Here is a 19,333-nt window from a genome sequence, read left to right on the forward strand (position 1 = left end):
AAAAATGTAAGATTATAAAAAATAGCACTAAGTACAACACAGTTACAGAAACAAGCAAAAGAAGACTAATCTAATAAACACATTCTACAGAAACATCATAAGTAATTTGCTTTTGGACACTTGAGTCTTAGGGAGCAGAAAAAATCTAGGAGACTATCCAGAAATCTAAAGCTTCAGAAATAACTTACAAAGACTTGACACATGTTACTTACAGCCACTGAAAGACCAAAAGCCAGGGAGTGACCACCACACTCAGATCCTCAGCAAAATTGTAAAATCAGTATTATCCCAAGGGTACAGATTAGGGTGATGAAGTTGAACTTAGGCCATTACCTGTCTTTCCTGAAAATTTTAAAAACTTTCTACTTTCTACCTTTACTTCCAAACTAGAAACTTTATTTTGATTTTGCTAGAAAAACTGATTTAATTTGTATTTGAATTAGCTTTGATCTATAAGCCAGAGACAGAGGCAACCAATATTTAACATGTTAATCACTTGCAATTGCTAGAATTTTTCAAAACAAATGTTATTCAAATGCTTGTGAATTGCTGTTACTTGTTCTTTTTTTAAATGCAATTTTATTGAGATATATTCCCACACCACACAATCCATAACACAATCAATGGCTCTATATAGTATCGTCATAGAGTTGTGCATTCACTGACACGATCAATTTTAAAACATTTTCATTACTCAAAAATAAAGAAAAAATAAAAATAAAAAAGAACACCTAAAGCATCCCATACCCCTTATCACCTCCTATTATTTATATATATTTTTTGTCTTTATTTTATTACTCATTTGCCCATATGCTTGATAAAGGCAGTGTCAATCACAAGGTTTTCACAATCACATGGTCCCACGATAAAAGTTACATAGTTATACAATCATCATTAAGACTCAGGTCTACTGGATTGCATTTCCACAGATTCAGGTGTTACCTTCTGGCTATTCTAATACACTAGAAACTAAAAAAGAATATCTATATAATGCCTAAGAATAACCTCCAAAATGACCTCTCGACTATTCGAAATTTCTTAGCCACTGAAATTTTATTTTGTTTCATTTCTTTTCCCCTTTTTGATCAAGAAGGCATTCTCAATCCTATGATGCTAGGGCTAAGCTCACCCCCAGGAGTCATGTCCCACATTGTCAGGGAGACTTACACCCCGGGAATCATGTGCCACATAGGAGGGAGGGTAGTAAGTGTATCTGCAGAGTTGGTTGAGAGAGGGAGGCCACATCTGAGCAACAAAAGAGGTTCTCCGGGGGTGACTCTTAGGCATAATTGTAAGTAGGCTTAGCTTCTCCTTTGCAGGAGTCAGTTTCATAAGGGCAGGCCCCAAGATTGAGGGATTGACTTATTAAACTGGGAGTCCCTAATGCTTGTGAGAATATCAGGAATTCTCCAGGTGGAGAAGTTTAATATTTCCACATTTTTTCCCCAGTCCCTCAAGGGGACTTTGCAAATACTTTATTTTCTGCCCAAAATACTCTGGAATGTATCGGGGTATTACATTAACCTGTACAGAATAACAAGATCTCATTCCTTATTCTAGATTCCATGTAATTATATTGTTTAAATAAATTGACCATACAGGTTAAATTAGATAGCATGTCACTTGTTCTTAAGCTTTGTGTGTTTGGGGACCATTTGTGTAAAAGTTCTGTATTCTTCTCCAGCATATTTAAATTTCAAAACAACTTTGTAGTTTTGAGTAACCTGATGACTAAATTACTAAATCAAATATTTACAAAACTATATAAATGAACAAGAAACCAACTCAATGTTGTATATCTGATCTTGAGTCCTACAGAAGAGACCCTTAGAGCAGGTTTACTGACCAAATATGTCAATATTTTATTAACCAAATACTCCACCCCTCAACCATGCTAGTAAAAAATTTTTTTTTACTTTTATAAAGGGGATTTATTAGGTTACAAATTTATAGTTCTAAGGCCATAAAAGTGTCAAAATTAAGGCATCAACAAGATATCTTTACTGAAGAAAGGCTGATGGTGTTTGGAACACCTCTGTCAGCTGGAAAGGCATGTGGCTGGTGTCTGCTGGTTCTTTGCTCCTGGGTTCTGGTTTCAAAATGGCTTTCTCCAAAATGTCTCTGAGCTTTGGTCTCTCTTAGCTTCTTTCTCTCAGTTCCTGTGCATCCTTACTTGTTTGTTCTCCCAGGGCATTTCTCTCTAAGCGTCTGGTGGTCCTCTCAGCTTCTCCGTGGCAAACTCTAGGCTTCATCTCTTAGCTTAGCATCTCCAAATGTCTTTCTATCTGCATCTCCAAAATTCTGGTGTCTGTGTCAGCCCCTGAGCTCTCTTAAGGACTCCAGTAAACTAATCAAGACCTACCTTGAATGGGAGGGGCCACACCTCCATGGAAATAATCTAATCAAAAGGTCTCACCCACAGTTGGGTGGTTCACATCTCCATGGAAACAACCTAATCAAAAGATCCCACCCATAATAAGTCTGCCCCAACAAGAATGCATTAAAGAACATAGTCTTTCCTGGGTATATAACAGTTTCAAACTGGCACATAGCCACAGGCGGAAGCCTGGAGTCTGAGATATTTCTTCTCTTTCTTCACTTCAGCATTTTGCAGGGTCCTTCTCCAGTCTCTATCCTCCTCCAGAGTTGCAAACAATTCAGAATTGTCCTTTTTTTCTGTTGAATCTCTGGAGAGAAGTTTTCAGTTGCTGTTTATGTTGCCATGTTGATGACGTCACCCATGCCAGTTAATTTTATAACTGTGTTCAATCAACTTCCAATAACAACTTGACTATCACATTGCATAATTTAGAAATGAAACTTCTTGAAATATAAATTAAAATTGTAGTTTGAATGCCATTACCAAATAATTCCTAGAGCTTGACATTCTCTCTAATCAAAATAATTGTTAGTTGTAGAGCACAACAAAAAAGGGAAAATAAAATAAGCTTGAAAGGACTGTTATTACAAGATCCAAAACATTTACTCATAGGTCAGAAAAACTGAACCTGAACTTTGTGCCTTCAGCAGCTCTGATTAAACAGTAACACTTTAAACAATTTTAAAATACCTATTCGTATCAGAAGACAGAAAACGCAACAAAAATATTTCTTCAATGAAATTTCAAGCTTATTCACAAAAAAACACAAATAAACAACAAACACATAAAATTGGTTTTCATATAATATATGGGGTGAGGCCAATAAAAGATGTCAGATCTTGCACTACAATATCATCAAAATAATGTTCAGGGTAATAATGGATGAGATCTGTGAAGGAACTACCTACCTGTTGCTGGGAGGGTAACATTGTACTGAAGAGTAACAAAAATGATACATGCTTTTGCTGTTATCTAGAAAGAAAGAAAGAAAAAAGATTCAAGTCTATTTTTGACCATCCTCCAAATAATGAATCAGGGGAAAAATGTTACAAAGCTCTGTCCCCAAATCTAAGAACCAAGGGCACCGTAGCTCATGTGGCACCACAACAGACACAATGGGAATTCCTGGTCCTCAATGAGGTGAGCTTGGGAGTTTACATAATTCACAACAGCATTCTGCAATTTAGATGCGACTGTATGATGCATCTCCAACTTTAAGATTTCAAAAGAGACACACACTACAAGTTTCAGTAAATAGTGACTCGAGAAACAATGACCATCTACTCTAGACCTGTACAATGAACACAAAGTTACTATAAAAAAAAAAAACTTCTAAAATGCAAATTAAGATAAAAGGAAACACAGTTAGAATAAGAAAAATGGATCAAAGGCAGGGCCTACAGGGAGTGTGTTACTCTCTCACACACCTGGCAAGTAGTCAATAAATGTTTAACTGACCTGATTACTGGTAAAAGTGTACAGAACAGAAAAATGGAGTGCTTACCCAGTATTTATAGCCACCAGGCACTGTGCTAGTCTAGAAAGGACAACAAAGGCAAATGATATAATCTTGGTGACGATGAGCTCACTCAGGGAGGAAGACAGGTACACAGCTTCTGTAAAATCTGTAAAATCAGTCTTAATAGCTTTTGCTATGGGAGTACTCAGGATAAACAACTACCTTTTTAAATATTTTCTCCTGGGGTGGTGAAAGAGACATATTCTAGAAAAGCTTCTTGGAGGAAGTGGTGTTGGAGTTGTGTCTTGTTGGGAAACAGAAGTTCCCCGTACTCACAAAAGCAGATGAGGAGGGCAGAATAGGTGGGAGAAATAGAAAACGTGAAGGTCAAGTAGCAGTAAACATGAGGTTGGGCATGGGGCACAGATCAGGGAGTGGTAGAAGAGCCTACAAAGGTTATCAAGTGCTGGAAAGGGCTTCATTTGTCAAGCTAGATAATTTAGATTTTATTCTAGAACCGCAGGAGAGTTCTGAAAAGGAGGAAGTCTCTTGTATGTCTTTTATTTTTATTTTATTTTATTTTGAAATAAATTCAAATGTACAGGAACAGTTGCAAAAACAATACAAAACCCATACACAGAACTCCAGCATACCCCGGCCCCCCTCCCCCAATACCCCGATTCACCCACTTTAACATCTTGTCACACCACCATTTCTTTCTTTCTCTTCCTCCCTCCCTATCACCCATCATCTATTGCTCTGTCTTCTGAACATGAGCGCAAGCTGCACATGTCCTTGAACAAACAATATAATTCACATATATAACTCCCATGAACAAGAACATTCTTTTATGCAATCCCATTAAGCGCAGCGAAGAAATTCAAGAAATTCAACATTGATACAAAGCTTATATTCTATATTTCCTTTTTTTTTTTTTCTTATGTCCCAACTGTGTCCCTTTGAGCCTCCTCTCCTCCATCCTCAGGTCCCATCCAAGATCAACTTTGGCATTTAATTGTCATTATCTATTTAGACTGTCTTTTTCTTTTTCTTTTTTTTTTTTCAATTGTAGAAACATAAATACAGCCTAAATCTTCCCATTCCAACCCCTCCCTAACATTCCATTAGTGGGATTAATCACATTTAGAATGTTGCAATGCTACCACCTTCCCACCATCCATTACTAGAAATTTCCCTTCACCCCAAACAGAAACCCTACACTCATTTCTTAACTCCCCATTGCCCCTTCCCCCACTTCTCGTAACCCATACTCAACTTCTCATCTCTATGGTCATATTCTCTGATACTTTGTGTTTACCATGGGGCTTAAATTTAACCTCTTAAATCTATAACAATCTTGTTTTTCTTTGATAACCAACTTAACTTCAATAGGACATGTAAACTGTGTTCCTATACTCCTCCATTCCCCCACCTTTATGTAGTTCTTGTCAAAAATTATGTATTTTACACTGAGTCCAAAACCACTGATTTGTCATTACAGTTTATGTATTTTAGATCCTGTAGGAAGTAAATAGTGGAGTTACAAATAAAAAATACAGTAATATTGGTATTTTTACTTACTATGTGATCTTTACTGGAAATCTTTATTTCTTCATGTGGTTTCAGTCAATTGTTTAGTGTCCCTTCCTTTCAGCCTGCACAGTTCCCTTTAGCATTTCTCATAGGACTGATCTACTGGTGATGAAGTCCCTCAGCTTTTGATTATCCGGGGATGTTTTCATCTCCCCCTTATTTTTACCCTCCAGGTGTTTGTGAATTTTCTAAGTCTCTGATGATTACTGACTTCTGTTTGTATCCCAGTGTGGTCAGAGAATGTGCTTTGAATAAATTCAATTTTTTTTTTTTAATTTATTGAGGCTTGTTTTATGTTCCAGCCTATGGTCTATTTTGGAGAAAGATCCGTGATCGCTGGAGAAGAATGTGTGTCCTGGTGATCTGGGATGCAATGTTCTATATATGTCTGTTAAATTTCTTTATATCTCTCTCTGCTTTCTTTGTTTCTCTGTCGGTAGGGTTCCCTTTAGTATCTGAAGTAGGGCAGGTCTTTTATTAGCAAAATCTTTCAGCATTTGTTTGTGAAAAATTTAAGCTCTCCCTCAAATTTGAAGGACAGTTTTGCTGGATAAAGTATTCTTGGTTGGAAATTTTTCTCTCTCAGAATTTTAAATATGTCATGCCACTGCCTTCTCGCCTCCATGGTGGCCGCTGAGTAGTCTCTACTTAGTCTTATGTTGTTTCCTTTGTATGTGGTGAATTGCTTTTCTCTTGCTGCTTTCAGAACTTGCTCCTTCTCTTCAGTATTTGACAGTCTGATCAGAATATGTCTTGGAATGGGTTTATTTGGATTTATTCTATTTGGAGTTCGCTGGGCATTTATGTTTTGTGTATTTATATTGTGTAGAAGGTTTGGGAAGTTTTCCCCAACAATTTGTTTGAAAACTCTTTCTAGACCTTTACCCTTCTCTTCCCCTTCTGGGACACCAATGACTCTTAAATTTGGACGTTTTATTTTATCTATCGTATCCCTGAGATCCATTTCAATTTTTTCTATTTTTTTCCCCCATTCTTTCTTTCGTTCTTTCATTTTCTGTTCTGTGGTCCTCAAGGATGCTGAGTCGTTGTTCAACTTCCTCTAATCTTGTATTATGAGTATCCAGAGTCTTTTTAATTTGGCCAACAGTTTCTTTCATTTCCATAAGATCTTCTATTTTTTTATTTACTCTTGCAATTTCTTCTTTATGCTCTTCCAGGGTCTTTATGTCCTTTATATCCTGTGCCATGCTCTTCTTCATGTCCTTTATATCCTGTGCCATGCTCTTGTTATTTGTCTATAGTTCTTTGATTAATTGTGCCAAGTACTGTGGCTCTTCTGATCTTTTGATTTCGATGTTTGGGTTTGGGTTCTCCATATCGTCTGGTTTTATCATATGCTTTAAGATTTTCTGTTGTTTTTGGCCTCTTGGCATTTGCTTTACTTGATAGGGTTCTTTCAGGGTCTAAAAAATACCAATCTCTAATTTGTCAGATCTACAGCTTGGTGGCGTACACTTTCTCTAACTAACCAGTAGATAGCGTCCGCGAGTCACCTATTCCCCTCAAGTCAGTTCTCCTCAGCTTTGTCTTTGTGCTGTGTGGGGATCTGATTCTTGTGGTGTTCAATTGGTGCACTAATTTTGGGTTGTTGGTGCTACCCACCCTGAGTGTGGGACATGTGTCTGGGTAGTTAGGGAGGCAGGGCAGCTTTAATAATCAAACCTCCCAGGTGTTCCCGGAGATTTAAGGCTGCTGCAAAAGTCTACGCTTTCATTTCAGTCTTGCCACAGATTGTCTCTGCCGCTAACCCACAAGTCCTTGGTATTGGCTGGCATAGGGTCCCTGGGATTTCCGAGTGGCACCCCCCATCTCAGCTGTGCTCTTCCAGGACCTCTGCCGAGGGAAGGTTGTGCCACGTCACAAGGGTGCACTGGCCCTCCAGGGAAGCCCTGGGCCCCGGGCTGTACAGGGGCGTTCCCAGCTTGCTTTAAAGATGGTTGAATGGGGCGTGTTAATTTCCCCCTTTCCGCACAGCTCCACCTTCCCAGCTCCGGGACAATTAACTGTGGGTGCAGTAAAGGCCACTGTCCACGGCCGATATTGTGGCGTGTGCACGGTGCTGTGGGAGACACTCCCCGTCTCACTGGGACCCTTGGCCCGGCTCTGGGCTATAGCTCTGGCCTGGGCAGGAGCGTCTCCAGCCCGTCGGGGAGATGGCTGCAAGGGGCGCGGTTTCTTTCTCCTTTTGGCTCCCCTCTGCCCCGCTGGCCCTGGGACAATTAGCAGCGGGCTATCCTCCATGCCAGACACCGAGACTTTGCCTGGCTGCTCCTGCCGTGCTTCATTGCGTGGTTCTCACCGTCGTAACCACAGCCAATCCTGTTTTTTTATTTTTTTTATTTTTTAAAGAACTAGTCTGTCTCCAAACGCCAACCCACAGTTTCCCCACACCGCAGCATGGCTGCGGGACTTTCAGCCAGCTCACTCACTCGTTTCAGAATGCAGACTCCCGGTTTCACCAAATGTATGGTCCCTGTAGATTTAGCAGACTTTGTCTGGCTGGTGCGTAGCTGGAACTGGTCTTCTGGGTCACTTTCCGGCTTTTATCTAGTTTTTCACGGAGGTGTTATTTTGCCCTGTCTCACCTAGCCACCATCTTAGGTTCTCCTCCTGTATGTCTTTTAGAAAGTTCGCGGGCTATGACCTACTAAGGGGCCTCTTGAGCCCCTCCGATGGATTCTCCACAGTGTGATCCGAGTAATGTTACTGCCTCTCCCTGCCACCTGCTTAAAATCCTTCACCGGATTCCTATTTTTCCTAGGATAAAGAACAAAATCTTTAATGTGGCCTACATAACTTTCCATGGTCTGCCCCTGCCCCTTGGCTTCTCCAGCCTCATCATGTCATTCTATTTAAAACACTGTTGGAAAACCTTCCGTTCACATCTCAGTTCAATCACAACTTTTCAAGGAAGCTTACCTTCTCTTCCTTTGTGACATATCCCAGAGAACTGTGTTCTTTCCCTTCAAAACACATAGTCTGGTGTAATCATATTAGTAATTTCCAACTCATCCATTTGAAAGTAAGCTCCGTAACAGGTGGGACCATGCCTGTGTCTCTCATCAGTATATGTACCAAGCACATAGTGACTGATCAATATTACTACCTATATACCAATAACATACACACTGGAGTAAGCATGCAAGCCACTTACAAGACTTCTGCAAGAGACCACATGTAAGATAATAAAGCCTGAAGTAAGTCAGTGGTGGTGGGAATAAGGCAAGTGGGAGGAGTCAAGAATTATTTATTGATGCTTACAGCTTGAACAACTGGGTGAAAAGTGACAGTATTAATAAAAATGTAGAATATAGGAAGAACAGCAGGTTTAGGGAAAAGAGAAGAAACTGAATTTTGGATAAACTGGGATTTTTGGTAGGTATACAAGTGGAAAGACCAATAGGTAGCCAAAATCTAAGTCTAGAACTCAGCAGGGAGAACCTAGCTTAGCTAAAGAATTGGGAGTCTCTATTTAGAGATAGTAGTTGAGCTGTGAAAGTACACTAATCATGCATAGACAGCATACAGTATTTGTAGAGAATTAGGATAACATCAGAACCATGGTGAGGATGGAGAAAAAGCCAGTGAGAAAACTAAGAAGTGGTCAGAGAGGCAAAGAGAATGAATAGACCTTAGTGCCCAAAAGGGAAATGTGTCTCAAGGAGGAAACATAAAAAAAAAAAAAAAAAAGTGTGGTTAATAAGTCAGTTTCAAAAGAGATGTGGAAGGCTAAAGACTGAAAAATGTGTAATGGACTAGACAATTTAAGAAGTCATCAGTGGTCATGACTTGCAAAAGCCAAATCACAATGAATTGAAGAACATAAGAGGAATAAAGCAATGTCTAGAGGTAGAAGCAAGGTCAAGATTTTTTTTCCCTTTTTAAAATGGGAGAGATTAAATTTGTGTAGGGGCAATAGGGAAGGTGCCAGTGAAAGGCAGAAGTTAAACAGACAGGATAGAAAGGGGATAATAGATGGAAAGATTTCAAGGGAATTAAATTTTAAGAATACAGCTAGAAGTTAATCTTAAACAACTTTCCTCTTAGACCAGAAAGAAGCAAGTAATGGATGAGACACATACATTCAAAAGACAGGAAACTGATAAACACTTATTTTTTTCTGTGAAAAAAGAAAGCAACGTCATCTGTGAAGCACAATGTTGACATGAATGATGAGTATTTACATAGTTCCTATAGGGAAAGGAGCTGGCTTGGGAAAAGCATAAAGATCACAGGGATTATTAGTATTTGAGGTTCTAGACCTCTGACTTGTAATAATGTCTATCAGCATGAGCGAATGACTTTCTCTAGTGACCCTCAGCAATCCACGAAAGGAGAGACACAGAAAAGGTAGATAGATGGGGCTGGTACTTGGTTGGATACCTGCAGGCCAGCAGGGAGAATGACCAAGAGGGAAAGGAAGTTGAGGGCATGGAGAAAATGTGGACGAGTAGTTCAGCTCTGCAGAAAAGAAGCAAATCCATGAGGGGGTAATATACTGAAGAAAAGGCAAGGAGGCCAATGCATTCTAAAAGCCTGGACTAGGTGGAGAATTGTCATATGAGTGGCAGAACAAGTGAGCGAACAAAATGTAGGTTGAAGCTAAACAATGCCATCCTGGAATCTGGAAATAGGGCAGGCCTGAGTGATAAGGTCCAGGATATGACCGCTAAAATGAGTTACTGAATGGGATAGATATGAAAGTCACCTGAATAGAAAAGGCCAGTAAGGCTACCTTGTTAAAATTCAGATAATTCATAGGGATGCATTAAAGCAGAATGGCTGATGGCATGAATTTCCAGGGTAACACTGCTTTCATGTGATTATTTTGAAAAGTTTATTGATTAGTAAATTTTGATTAGTTTTTATATCTTTGTTTACCATCTCCCTCTCTCTATAAATTTTCTCTTTTTCATGCACAATCAGACCACACCCCTGTTTCTAGTTCGGAATATGAGGTTACAGTACCATACCTAAGTACACTTTTTAAGAGCCTTTTACAAATGACAAGTGAAATTCTTCAAAGATAAATTTAATAATAGTTGCTAAAAGCAACAGAAATTAGATTATCTTTTTATGTTAGGCTTCCAAATGAAATTAAAATCTGGCTTCCAGCTAGTTTAGTATGTGGCATTAAGTAGAATGAGAAGAGGAAAAATATAAACTATATATCAAAAAGAATTTATAGAAAAATTAAACCAGTAATCATGCTCCTAGCCTTTCAAGGCTTCCCAAGCTTCTCAACCCAGCAAGTGCTCTTTAAACTAATATTAGAAGTAATTAATATTAAAATAAATTAATTTGGAATATAAATATGCTACAGCAATATGTAATGGACTACAAAGAAAAAACTGAGTTTATGACATATGGACATTTATACCACTGTTCTCCATTTACAAGAAAAATGAGAATTATTCAATCATATTATTTCTTTAATTAAGTGGTCAGTAGTTGGGGCTCAGAAATTTTTTCTAGTTATCCAGAGATGTTAACTATTTTGTATTCGGTAGAGGAAGGTGTGACTACTACACAGACTGGATACTAGAAAGGTAAAGACAATTTGAGTATCAAATTCTAGTTCCTCACCAGCTTACATAAAATAAAATTCTTAAAAAAGAGAAAGAAAATGTTGGCACAAAGACAAGTCATTATTAAAAATACTCCAAAACTGTTCCAAGATAATTGTCATTGTAAATGTACTCCAACCCCCTACGATACAACCTAGAGTCTTGAACATCTGGAATGTCACTTCCTTCCAGAAAATGAAAATATTCCTCTCACGAATCCTAATGCCACATTCTTCTTCTACACCCTCACTTTCAGAAAGCCTCCCAAGCATCCTTACTCTCTTTATTAACATTTTCTGTATCAATAACAATCTTTTTAGATGCTAACTACCAGGCCCTTCTCTTGCAGAAAAATGCTGTCTTCTATTTTCCACCTTTAATGATTTCCAAGGAATGATAAAAACTACCATTTATGCTTCCCATAAGCTAAGCACTGAACTAGGCATTTTGATTATTAGTTAATTTCATTTTCAGAGTAACCCAATGAGCCTCATTTTATAGATAAGAAAACTTAGGTTCTGAAAAGTTAAATAATATGCCCTGGGTCACCCCATTAGCAAGCTGCAGAGCCCTAATTTGAACAGAAGCCAGGCTTTTACATTACACCTATATTGCTTCTTTGTATTGGCTAGCAATATAGTATCTGTTATTGTTTTGCCAGTTTCACCATAAACCCTCTGAAATTTCCTCAACTTCTATATATATACAAAAGATTCAACAATTCTGAGAAAATACCAATTTCTCTATTATTCTAGCACAAATACTGTAACTATATCAAGTTTGAAATTCAGCAGCAAATATTTCAGAAGTTAAAATAGCAAAATTAATCTAAATAACTTTTCCATATGTAGATATGCTTTCAAATCCTAGAACTTTAACAAATGGTAGGAAAAATATACAACTTGCAAAAACTCCCCTTTTCCATATGCCACTTTAATGTGCCCCTTTCAATCGACTTTCACCGTTTCTCTTTAGTATCTGTTTTGTCAATTTAGATTTACAAAATTTAAACCAACAGATTTACATAATGGTGAAACTCCACTCACTGCTAAAAAAATCATTAACGTGACGTATAGGTGGTGAACTTCCCTAGAAATGTGATAAAAGTATGTGAAATAGTTTACATAAAAGTGAAGTTATGCCATTTCTAAAGTGTCACTTCTGATTTATATTCCATTCATTTAAAGCACTGCAAAAAAACTATGCAGGTAGTATTCCTCTTTAATTACATTTTTAAAGTCAAGAATACTTACCATGTGGGGATGAATAATGGCAAGAAGTTATGCAAATTTATTGAATACAGTGCATGTAGGGAAGTATTACTTCTAATATCAAAGCAGAAAATGTATATAAGTATCAAATTTGGGCTTAGAAAATGAAGACAAATGTTCAGTGTTGCATTTTTAATAATACCATCCTCCATACACTTCTTTATGAACTGTCAGATGCTTTCATACATCCTATTATATGGTCTGTGCAACAATGGCTGTGAGAACAGCACAGGTGATGTTATCTCCCTTTGTAGAGCAGAAAAACTGAAGCTCAGACTTGGGTCACCCAGTAAGTAAGTGGCACAGGCCCAGCCTAGAACAAAGATGTAACATGTTAGCTGCCTCCTGCCTTTCCTTCCACTATACCTGCTACCTCTTTAGCAATGGTTTCAAACATACAGGAGACTACCAAGAATAAAAAAATATCTAGCTCTACATCCAGAAAAACCCTTTGAAAAGAAGCAAAAATAAATTAAAATATTAAATTATTTAATAAAAAATGGGCTCCATTTGAAAAATTCACTAACTTTCTGTTACTGGCTGTCTTGTTCCATTTGTTTTCTTCAAGAATTCTTCACTCTTTCCACAAATATATTTTAAGCATCTACTATGCCCCAGACACTATTTAGGCACAGGACAGACTAGTGGGAAAAAAAAACAAACTCTATGCTCAGAAAGGTGGGGAGACAAACAAAAAGCAAGTAACAAGTATTTTAATGGGGGATAGGCGCTATAGAGAAAAATAAAGAAAAGAAGATAAGGAATGGGTGTGTGTATTGGGGAGCGAGGGAAAAAAATTCCTAGGATGCTACACCTTCAACTTGCAAAGTTTATTTCCCACATTCAACAGCTGTTAAGAAAGTCATCCAAATACCAGATAAATGGGAAGAGAATTTACACACTCCTGACACTTCCACCCTCTCAAACTTGAAGAACAAAAAAGGAAATTATGTGACTCCTTGGCACTGTGGTTCAGATCTTTGATTTATAGATCAGATCCTAAATCCGTAAAGAAAAAGCAAGTGTCAGGGCAAAAAGTTGGATAACTCATGAGTGGCAATAAAACCAGTTTGAGAGACAAGAATTAAAACAATCGGGTGTGCCAAACCTGTGGCCATCCTTCCGTGCCATGCGGCCACCGCCCTTCAAATAGACAGCAGGCGCGCGGCTCCGTCTGCTTCTCGTTCTTCCCCACCTCGGTCCCCCAAGGCCCCCCCCCCCCACGTCCCTGGGGGCCTGAGGCCTCCGGGCGGGCACTCTCCGGTCCCCGGAGGCCGGGCCTCCAACTCTCCCCTCCCCTCGCCGGCCCCACGCACACCCTGGCGGGGCTCGGCCGTCCCGTCCAATCCGCCCACCCGCACAGAGTCAGCTCGGCAGCCGAGGGGCCGCCCCCGCCCGCCCGTCGGCCCCTCGCCGGCTGCCACGTAGTCCTTCGCGGGAACCAGGAACTGCGCGGCGCGGGCGGCGGGGAGGGCTGTGGGTCGGCTAAAGGGGGCGACGCGGCGGCCCCCTCCCACCCTGCGGGGGCGCCCAGGCCCGCGGGGGATCCGCACCCCCAGCCCAGCCGCGGGGAGAGGGCAGGGCCGCCCTCTGGGGCAGGACTGGATCCGCGGCGACCCCCGGCCGGGCCCGAGTTCCCCGCGGCCCCGGACGGAGCGATCGGGGCTGGCGGTCGGGGCCCTGAATGGGCAGTTGGGGCTCGGGGCGGGCTCACCTCGAACATGAGTCCCAGCAAGAAGATCATCGCCACACAGGAGACGATGTCCGCGTGATTCTGCAAGATGAATTCATGGCTCAGCACCGGGGGATTCTTGGTGCTCTTCTTGCGAATCGCCATGGTGGGGCTGCCACCCGTGCCCGCAGGTGCTCCGCCTCGGCTCGGCTCGTCCCAGCTCCTCACAGACTAGCCGCCGCCCCCGCCTCCCCCGCCTCTCCCGCCTCCCCCGCCTCCCCCTGGCTGCTGCTCACAGCCCCGCCGCAGCCGCTCGCTGGGGCACCACTTCCCATCCCACAGCCAGTACGCAGCCGCCGGGGCCGCCCGGAAAAAAAAAAAAAAGAAAAAAGAAAAAATAGCGAGTCCGCAGCAGGGGTGAGCATGCGCACCATGGCGACGGGGCTCGCTGCTGTCGCGGCCGCCGCTGCGAGCCCACAGCGCCACCTGGGTGCCGGAGGCCGCCGGGAGGCAGTGAAGGAAACCGCGCTGCGAGTCCCCTGTCTGGCGTCCGCCGAGGGTTGAGAGTCGTTTGAGGCGCGAGCTTCCCGCGCCGGGTCCGGGTACTGAGGTTGTGGCGGGCCCGAGGGCGGCGGCGCGCGGTGCTGCGCCCGGCCCCAAGCAAGCCTTCCCCGCCTTCCTGGTTACCCTGGGCTTGGGTGTCACTGCCTTCTTTCATGTTGATTGTCACTTTTTGAAAGCCACTGCTAACCGTCAAGTTTATCTAAAAATACGACTATGGCCTGATTATGCGTCGACACGGCGCATTCTTCAGTTTTAGCATCTGCTTTAAAAATTAACCTCAGAATTATTTTAAACACTCTTGGGGACCTGTCCCTATGCTTCCTGGGCTTGGACTGGCATTAAAAAAAAATTAGTTCCTATTCGGGTTCAGCCTACTCACCCCATCCCCATCCCCATTCCACCGCCGGGTCTCAGTGTAAAGAATTAGTGTGGTTTTACTTGCTTTGTACATATTGTTAACAACACTTCTTAGTAATTGAGGGCCATGGGAAAAAAGGACTGAGTTAAATATGTCTTCCTCTTTCATCTCTCTGTGTAAACCAGTCCTCTTGTATTCTTTCTCCTGATGAATTATACTACTGTTTATCCCTTTTGTCAAAGCTAGAAACCAGAGTCATCCAAGATTGATCCCCTTCAATATCCTTCCAGATGCAGCTATCACCAAAACCCAGGCAAGTCCATCCCCTCTGGGGAGTTATCTCTTGCCAGAGTATTGCAACCCTGGCGAAAGCACTTAGTGGTTTAAGAGCATGGGCTTTTGAATCAGAATTCTGCCACTTATTACCTGTATTATCATGGACAAATTACTTAATTTCTATGAATTAGGGATTAAAGTTTTACTGAAAACCATTTATTGAGTATTATGTGGCTAGGTGCTGGGAATATAGAATGAACAAAAAGGAAGAATTAACCTATTCTTATGCGCTTTCATTCTAGGCTGGGGAGAGAGTCTTTAAGCAAGATCTAAAAAGTGAAATGTGTTAAATTGAAAATGAGGGTCCAGGAGAAAAATAAAACGGAAAGGGAAATAAGAAAAGTGTGGAGAAGTTGCATTTGTCTAAAAACCTGAAGGAGGTGAGGGAACAAGTCCTATGTACATCATCTATAAAATGGGAGTAATTGCTAAAGTACCTTCTTTAGCAATTAGGTAAGAGAATTAAAGAAAAGTGCTTAGCAGATAGTAAGGGCTCTATAAGGTTAGCTATTCATATTTTCTTCCTTTCTGGTCATAATAGCACTAGTTTCACTTCCCCCTAAATCACCTTCCAGATGTTACTCTAGAATGATGCTTCCGACAGGCTAAAAATTCTTCCATGGTTTCCCTTTACTTTCATTGAAAGATAGGACGACTAAACAGCCCATTATAGTTTGGCCCCTGCCTACCCATCCAGGCTGGAGGCTGCCTCTATAGGCCCCAATCCTTTTTGTACCAGCATTACCTACCACACTCTGTCCACACACTAGAGCATGATCTCTTCCCATGCCCTCCTCTGCCTTCTTACTGGCTGCTGCCTCTGTCTGAAATGTTTTCTCCCTTCCTCCCCATACGCTACTCTGCAGACTCCTACAGTTCCTTCACTTCTCATTCACATGTGCATGACTTTCCATTTGAAACATTCACTGACTTCTCTGACTGACCTAGGCAATCTTATGATTCAGTTGTATTCTTAAAACAGCTTTACAGAGATACAACTTACGTTTCATATAGTTCACATGTTTAAAGTGAATGGTTCAATGGTTTTTAGAATATTTACAAGGTTGTGCAACTGGCACCATACTCTAATTTTTATCATCCCCAAAAGAAACCTTGTACACATTTGTTCCAGTTTCCTAAAGTTGCCAAAATGCAATATACCAGAACTGGATTGGCATTTACAATGGGATTTATTAGGTTACAAATTTATAGTCCTTAAAGCCATGAAAATGTCCAAACTAAGGCATCAATAAGAGGATACCTTCACTGAAGAAAGGCCAATGGCATCTGAGGTTCCTCTGTCACATGCAAAGGCACATGGCCGGGGTTTGCTGGGCCTCTCCTGGGGTTAGCTTCTGATTTCCGTTGCTTTCTCCAAAATGTCTCTGGGTGTCTGTCTTAGCTTCTGTCTCTCATCTCCTGTACATCCTTGCTTCTTTCTCCCATGGCGTTTCTTTCCAGCTGTCTGGGGGTCCTGTCTTAGCTTCTCCAGGGCAAACTCGGGATTTCTTCTCTTAGATTCTCTCCTTGTTCTGGTTTTCAATGACTGTCTCCAAAATGTCTCTGGGCATTTTCTATCTAAGTATCTCTGAGCTCTCTTCAAAATGTCTCTGCCTTTTATCCTCTCATAGAGGATGCCAGTAAAGATGATTAAGACCCACCTTGAATGGTTAGGGTCACATCTCTGTAGAAACAATGGTCCCACCCACAATAGGTCTGCCCCCACAAGATTGGATTAAAAGAACATGGCTTTTCTGGGGTACATAATAGATCCAAACCAGCACAACATTACCCATCACTCCTCATTTCTCTTCACACTCTCTCCTGCACCCTACCCCAGCCCCTGGCAACCACTAATATAATTTCTGCCTTTCTATATTTACCTATTCTGGACATTTCATGTAAATAGAACCATGAGATATGTGGTCTTTTATGATTAGTTTCTTTCATTGAACATAATGTTTCTGAGGTTCATCCATTTTGTAGTATGAATCAGTACTTCTTCCTTTTTATAGCCAAGTAATATTCCATTGTATGGATATACCACATTTTGCTTATCCATTCATCAGTTGATAGACATTTGGATTGTTTCCAATTTGTGTACAAGTTTCATTTAAACACCTGCTTTCAATTCTTTTGAATACATACATAGGAATGGAACTGGTGGTCTTATGGTAACTTTATGTTTAATCATTTGAGGAGCTACCAGACTGGTTTCCAAAGAGGCTGCACTGTATGAAGTTTCCAGTTTCTCCACATGTTTGTCAATACTTGTTATTTTCTGTTTTAAATTTTATCCATCCTAGTAGGCGTTAGATGATATATGGTAATTTTGATTTGCATTTCCCTAATGACTAATGATGTTCAGCATCTTTTCATGTGCTTACTAGTCAGTCGTGTATCACCTTTGGAGAAATATCTATGCAAAGATTTACCACTTAAAAATGGATTATTTGCTTTTTTTAATTACTGAGTTGTAAGAGTTTTTAAACAATATATTTTAGATTCAAGTCTCTTATCAAGTCTGTGATTTTCAAATATTTTCTGGTTTGTCTTTTTACTTTCTTGATGGTGTCCTGTGAAACACATGAATTTTATTTTGTTTTTTTAATTTTTATTTTTTTTTGAATTTTATTTTAATGAAGTCTAACTTATCTATCTTCTCTTTTATCATTTTGCTTTTCATGTTATATCTAAGAAATCATTGCCTAATCCAAGATTACAAAGATTCAGTCGTATTTTTTTTCTAAGAGTTTTATGGTTTTAGCACTTATAATTAGATCTATGATGACTCAATTGTATTTTGTACATCATTGCATTTTTAACAAATATTATCCTGTATTCTAATTGTTTAGAAGTCTGTCTTTTCACTCAACTTGTGCTCCTCAGGAAGAGAGAGTATCTTCTCATTTTTGCATATTCTACTACCTGGCACTATGATGTCAAAAATTTTTTAAAATAAAAAGTTTTAAATCAACAGATAAATTTTACTGCATATTTAAAATATCACAAATAGGTCTTGCCTATTGTTGTTTCCATAGCTGGACAACTCTTAGATCTTATTGATTAGTCTGCTGAACTGTTTTTTTCAGAGACATAGACACCAGCCCCAAATTTCCTGATATCTTTGTATTTAACTGTTGTGCCTAGATGAATCAAAGCAGCTGAATTTGTTACAAGTTCATTGTCATTTTCTTCAAGAATTAACTCATGTTTCTGGGCTTGAGATACTGAACAAGTAACTCCTGGCCTCATCCAAACCCTGCATACTTATTTTTCACTCAAGAAATTTCAGATTTCAATAAGAGGCTGTTCTAGTTTGCTAATGCTGCCTGAATGCAAAACACCAGAGTTGGATTGGCTTTTATAAAAGGGGATTTATTTGGTTACAAAGTTACAGTCTGAAGCCCATAAAGTGTCCAAGGTAACACATCAGCAATCCGGTACCTTCAATTGAGGATGGCCAATGGTGTCCAGAAAACCTCTGTTAGCTGGGAAGACACGGGGCTGGCATCTGCTCCGAAGTTATGGTTTTGAAATGGCTTTCTCCCAGGATGTTCCTCTCTAGGCTGCAGTTCCTCAAAAATGTCACTCTTAGTTGCACTTGGGATTTCTGCTCTCTCAGCTTCTCCAGAGCAAGAGTCTGCTTTCAACTGTCCATTTTCAAACTGTCTCTCATCCGCAGCTCCTGTGCTTTCTTCAAAGTGTCCCTCTTGGCTGTAGCAAGCTCACTCCTTCTGTCTGATCTTATATAGTGTGCCAGTAATTTATATTCAGACCCACCCAATGGGCGGGCCAACACCTCTATGGAAATTATTCAATCAGAGTCATCACCCACAGTTGGGTGGGGTGCATCTCCATGGAAACACTCAAAGAATTTCAATCTAATTAACACTGATAGGTCTGCCTACACAAGATTACATCAAAGGTAATGGCATTTGGGGGACATAATACATTCAAACTGGCACAGAGGCCCACTCTTCTGAATAACAACACTGGTGGGGAAGTGAGCACACACAGATCTCATCTTGTAAGGGAAGCCCAGTGTAACCACCTTGACCATGTTCTGTACATGCCTACAGATTGTGCCAGTGGTAGCCAGTTTCTTTCCA

At 40.4% G+C, this 19,333-nt stretch overlaps 1 protein-coding gene across 2 annotated transcripts in view; it reads right to left on the reverse strand.

Moving 5' to 3' along the window:
- The window catches only part of TRAM1 (translocation associated membrane protein 1), a 43,418-nt gene extending 29,214 nt beyond the window's left edge, over positions 1–14,204 (reverse strand). The window contains exons 1-2 of one of the 2 annotated variants that reach the window (XM_037802346.1): positions 14,006–14,204; positions 3,289–3,352 (exon numbers count right to left, since the gene is read on the reverse strand). In XM_037802346.1, the coding sequence (XP_037658274.1) occupies positions 3,289–3,352; positions 14,006–14,128 (187 nt within the window). In that variant the 5' untranslated portion in view covers positions 14,129–14,204. Of the gene's footprint in view, positions 1–3,288; positions 3,353–13,399; positions 13,479–14,005 lie in introns of those variants that run through there. The other variant, XM_037802347.1, reaches the window with a different exon arrangement.
- Positions 14,205–19,333: the final 5,129 nt, after the last annotated feature.

The sequence above is a fragment of the Choloepus didactylus genome, chromosome 14, assembly GCF_015220235.1.
Source record: "Choloepus didactylus isolate mChoDid1 chromosome 14, mChoDid1.pri, whole genome shotgun sequence".
Lineage (NCBI taxonomy): Eukaryota > Metazoa > Chordata > Mammalia > Pilosa > Megalonychidae > Choloepus > Choloepus didactylus.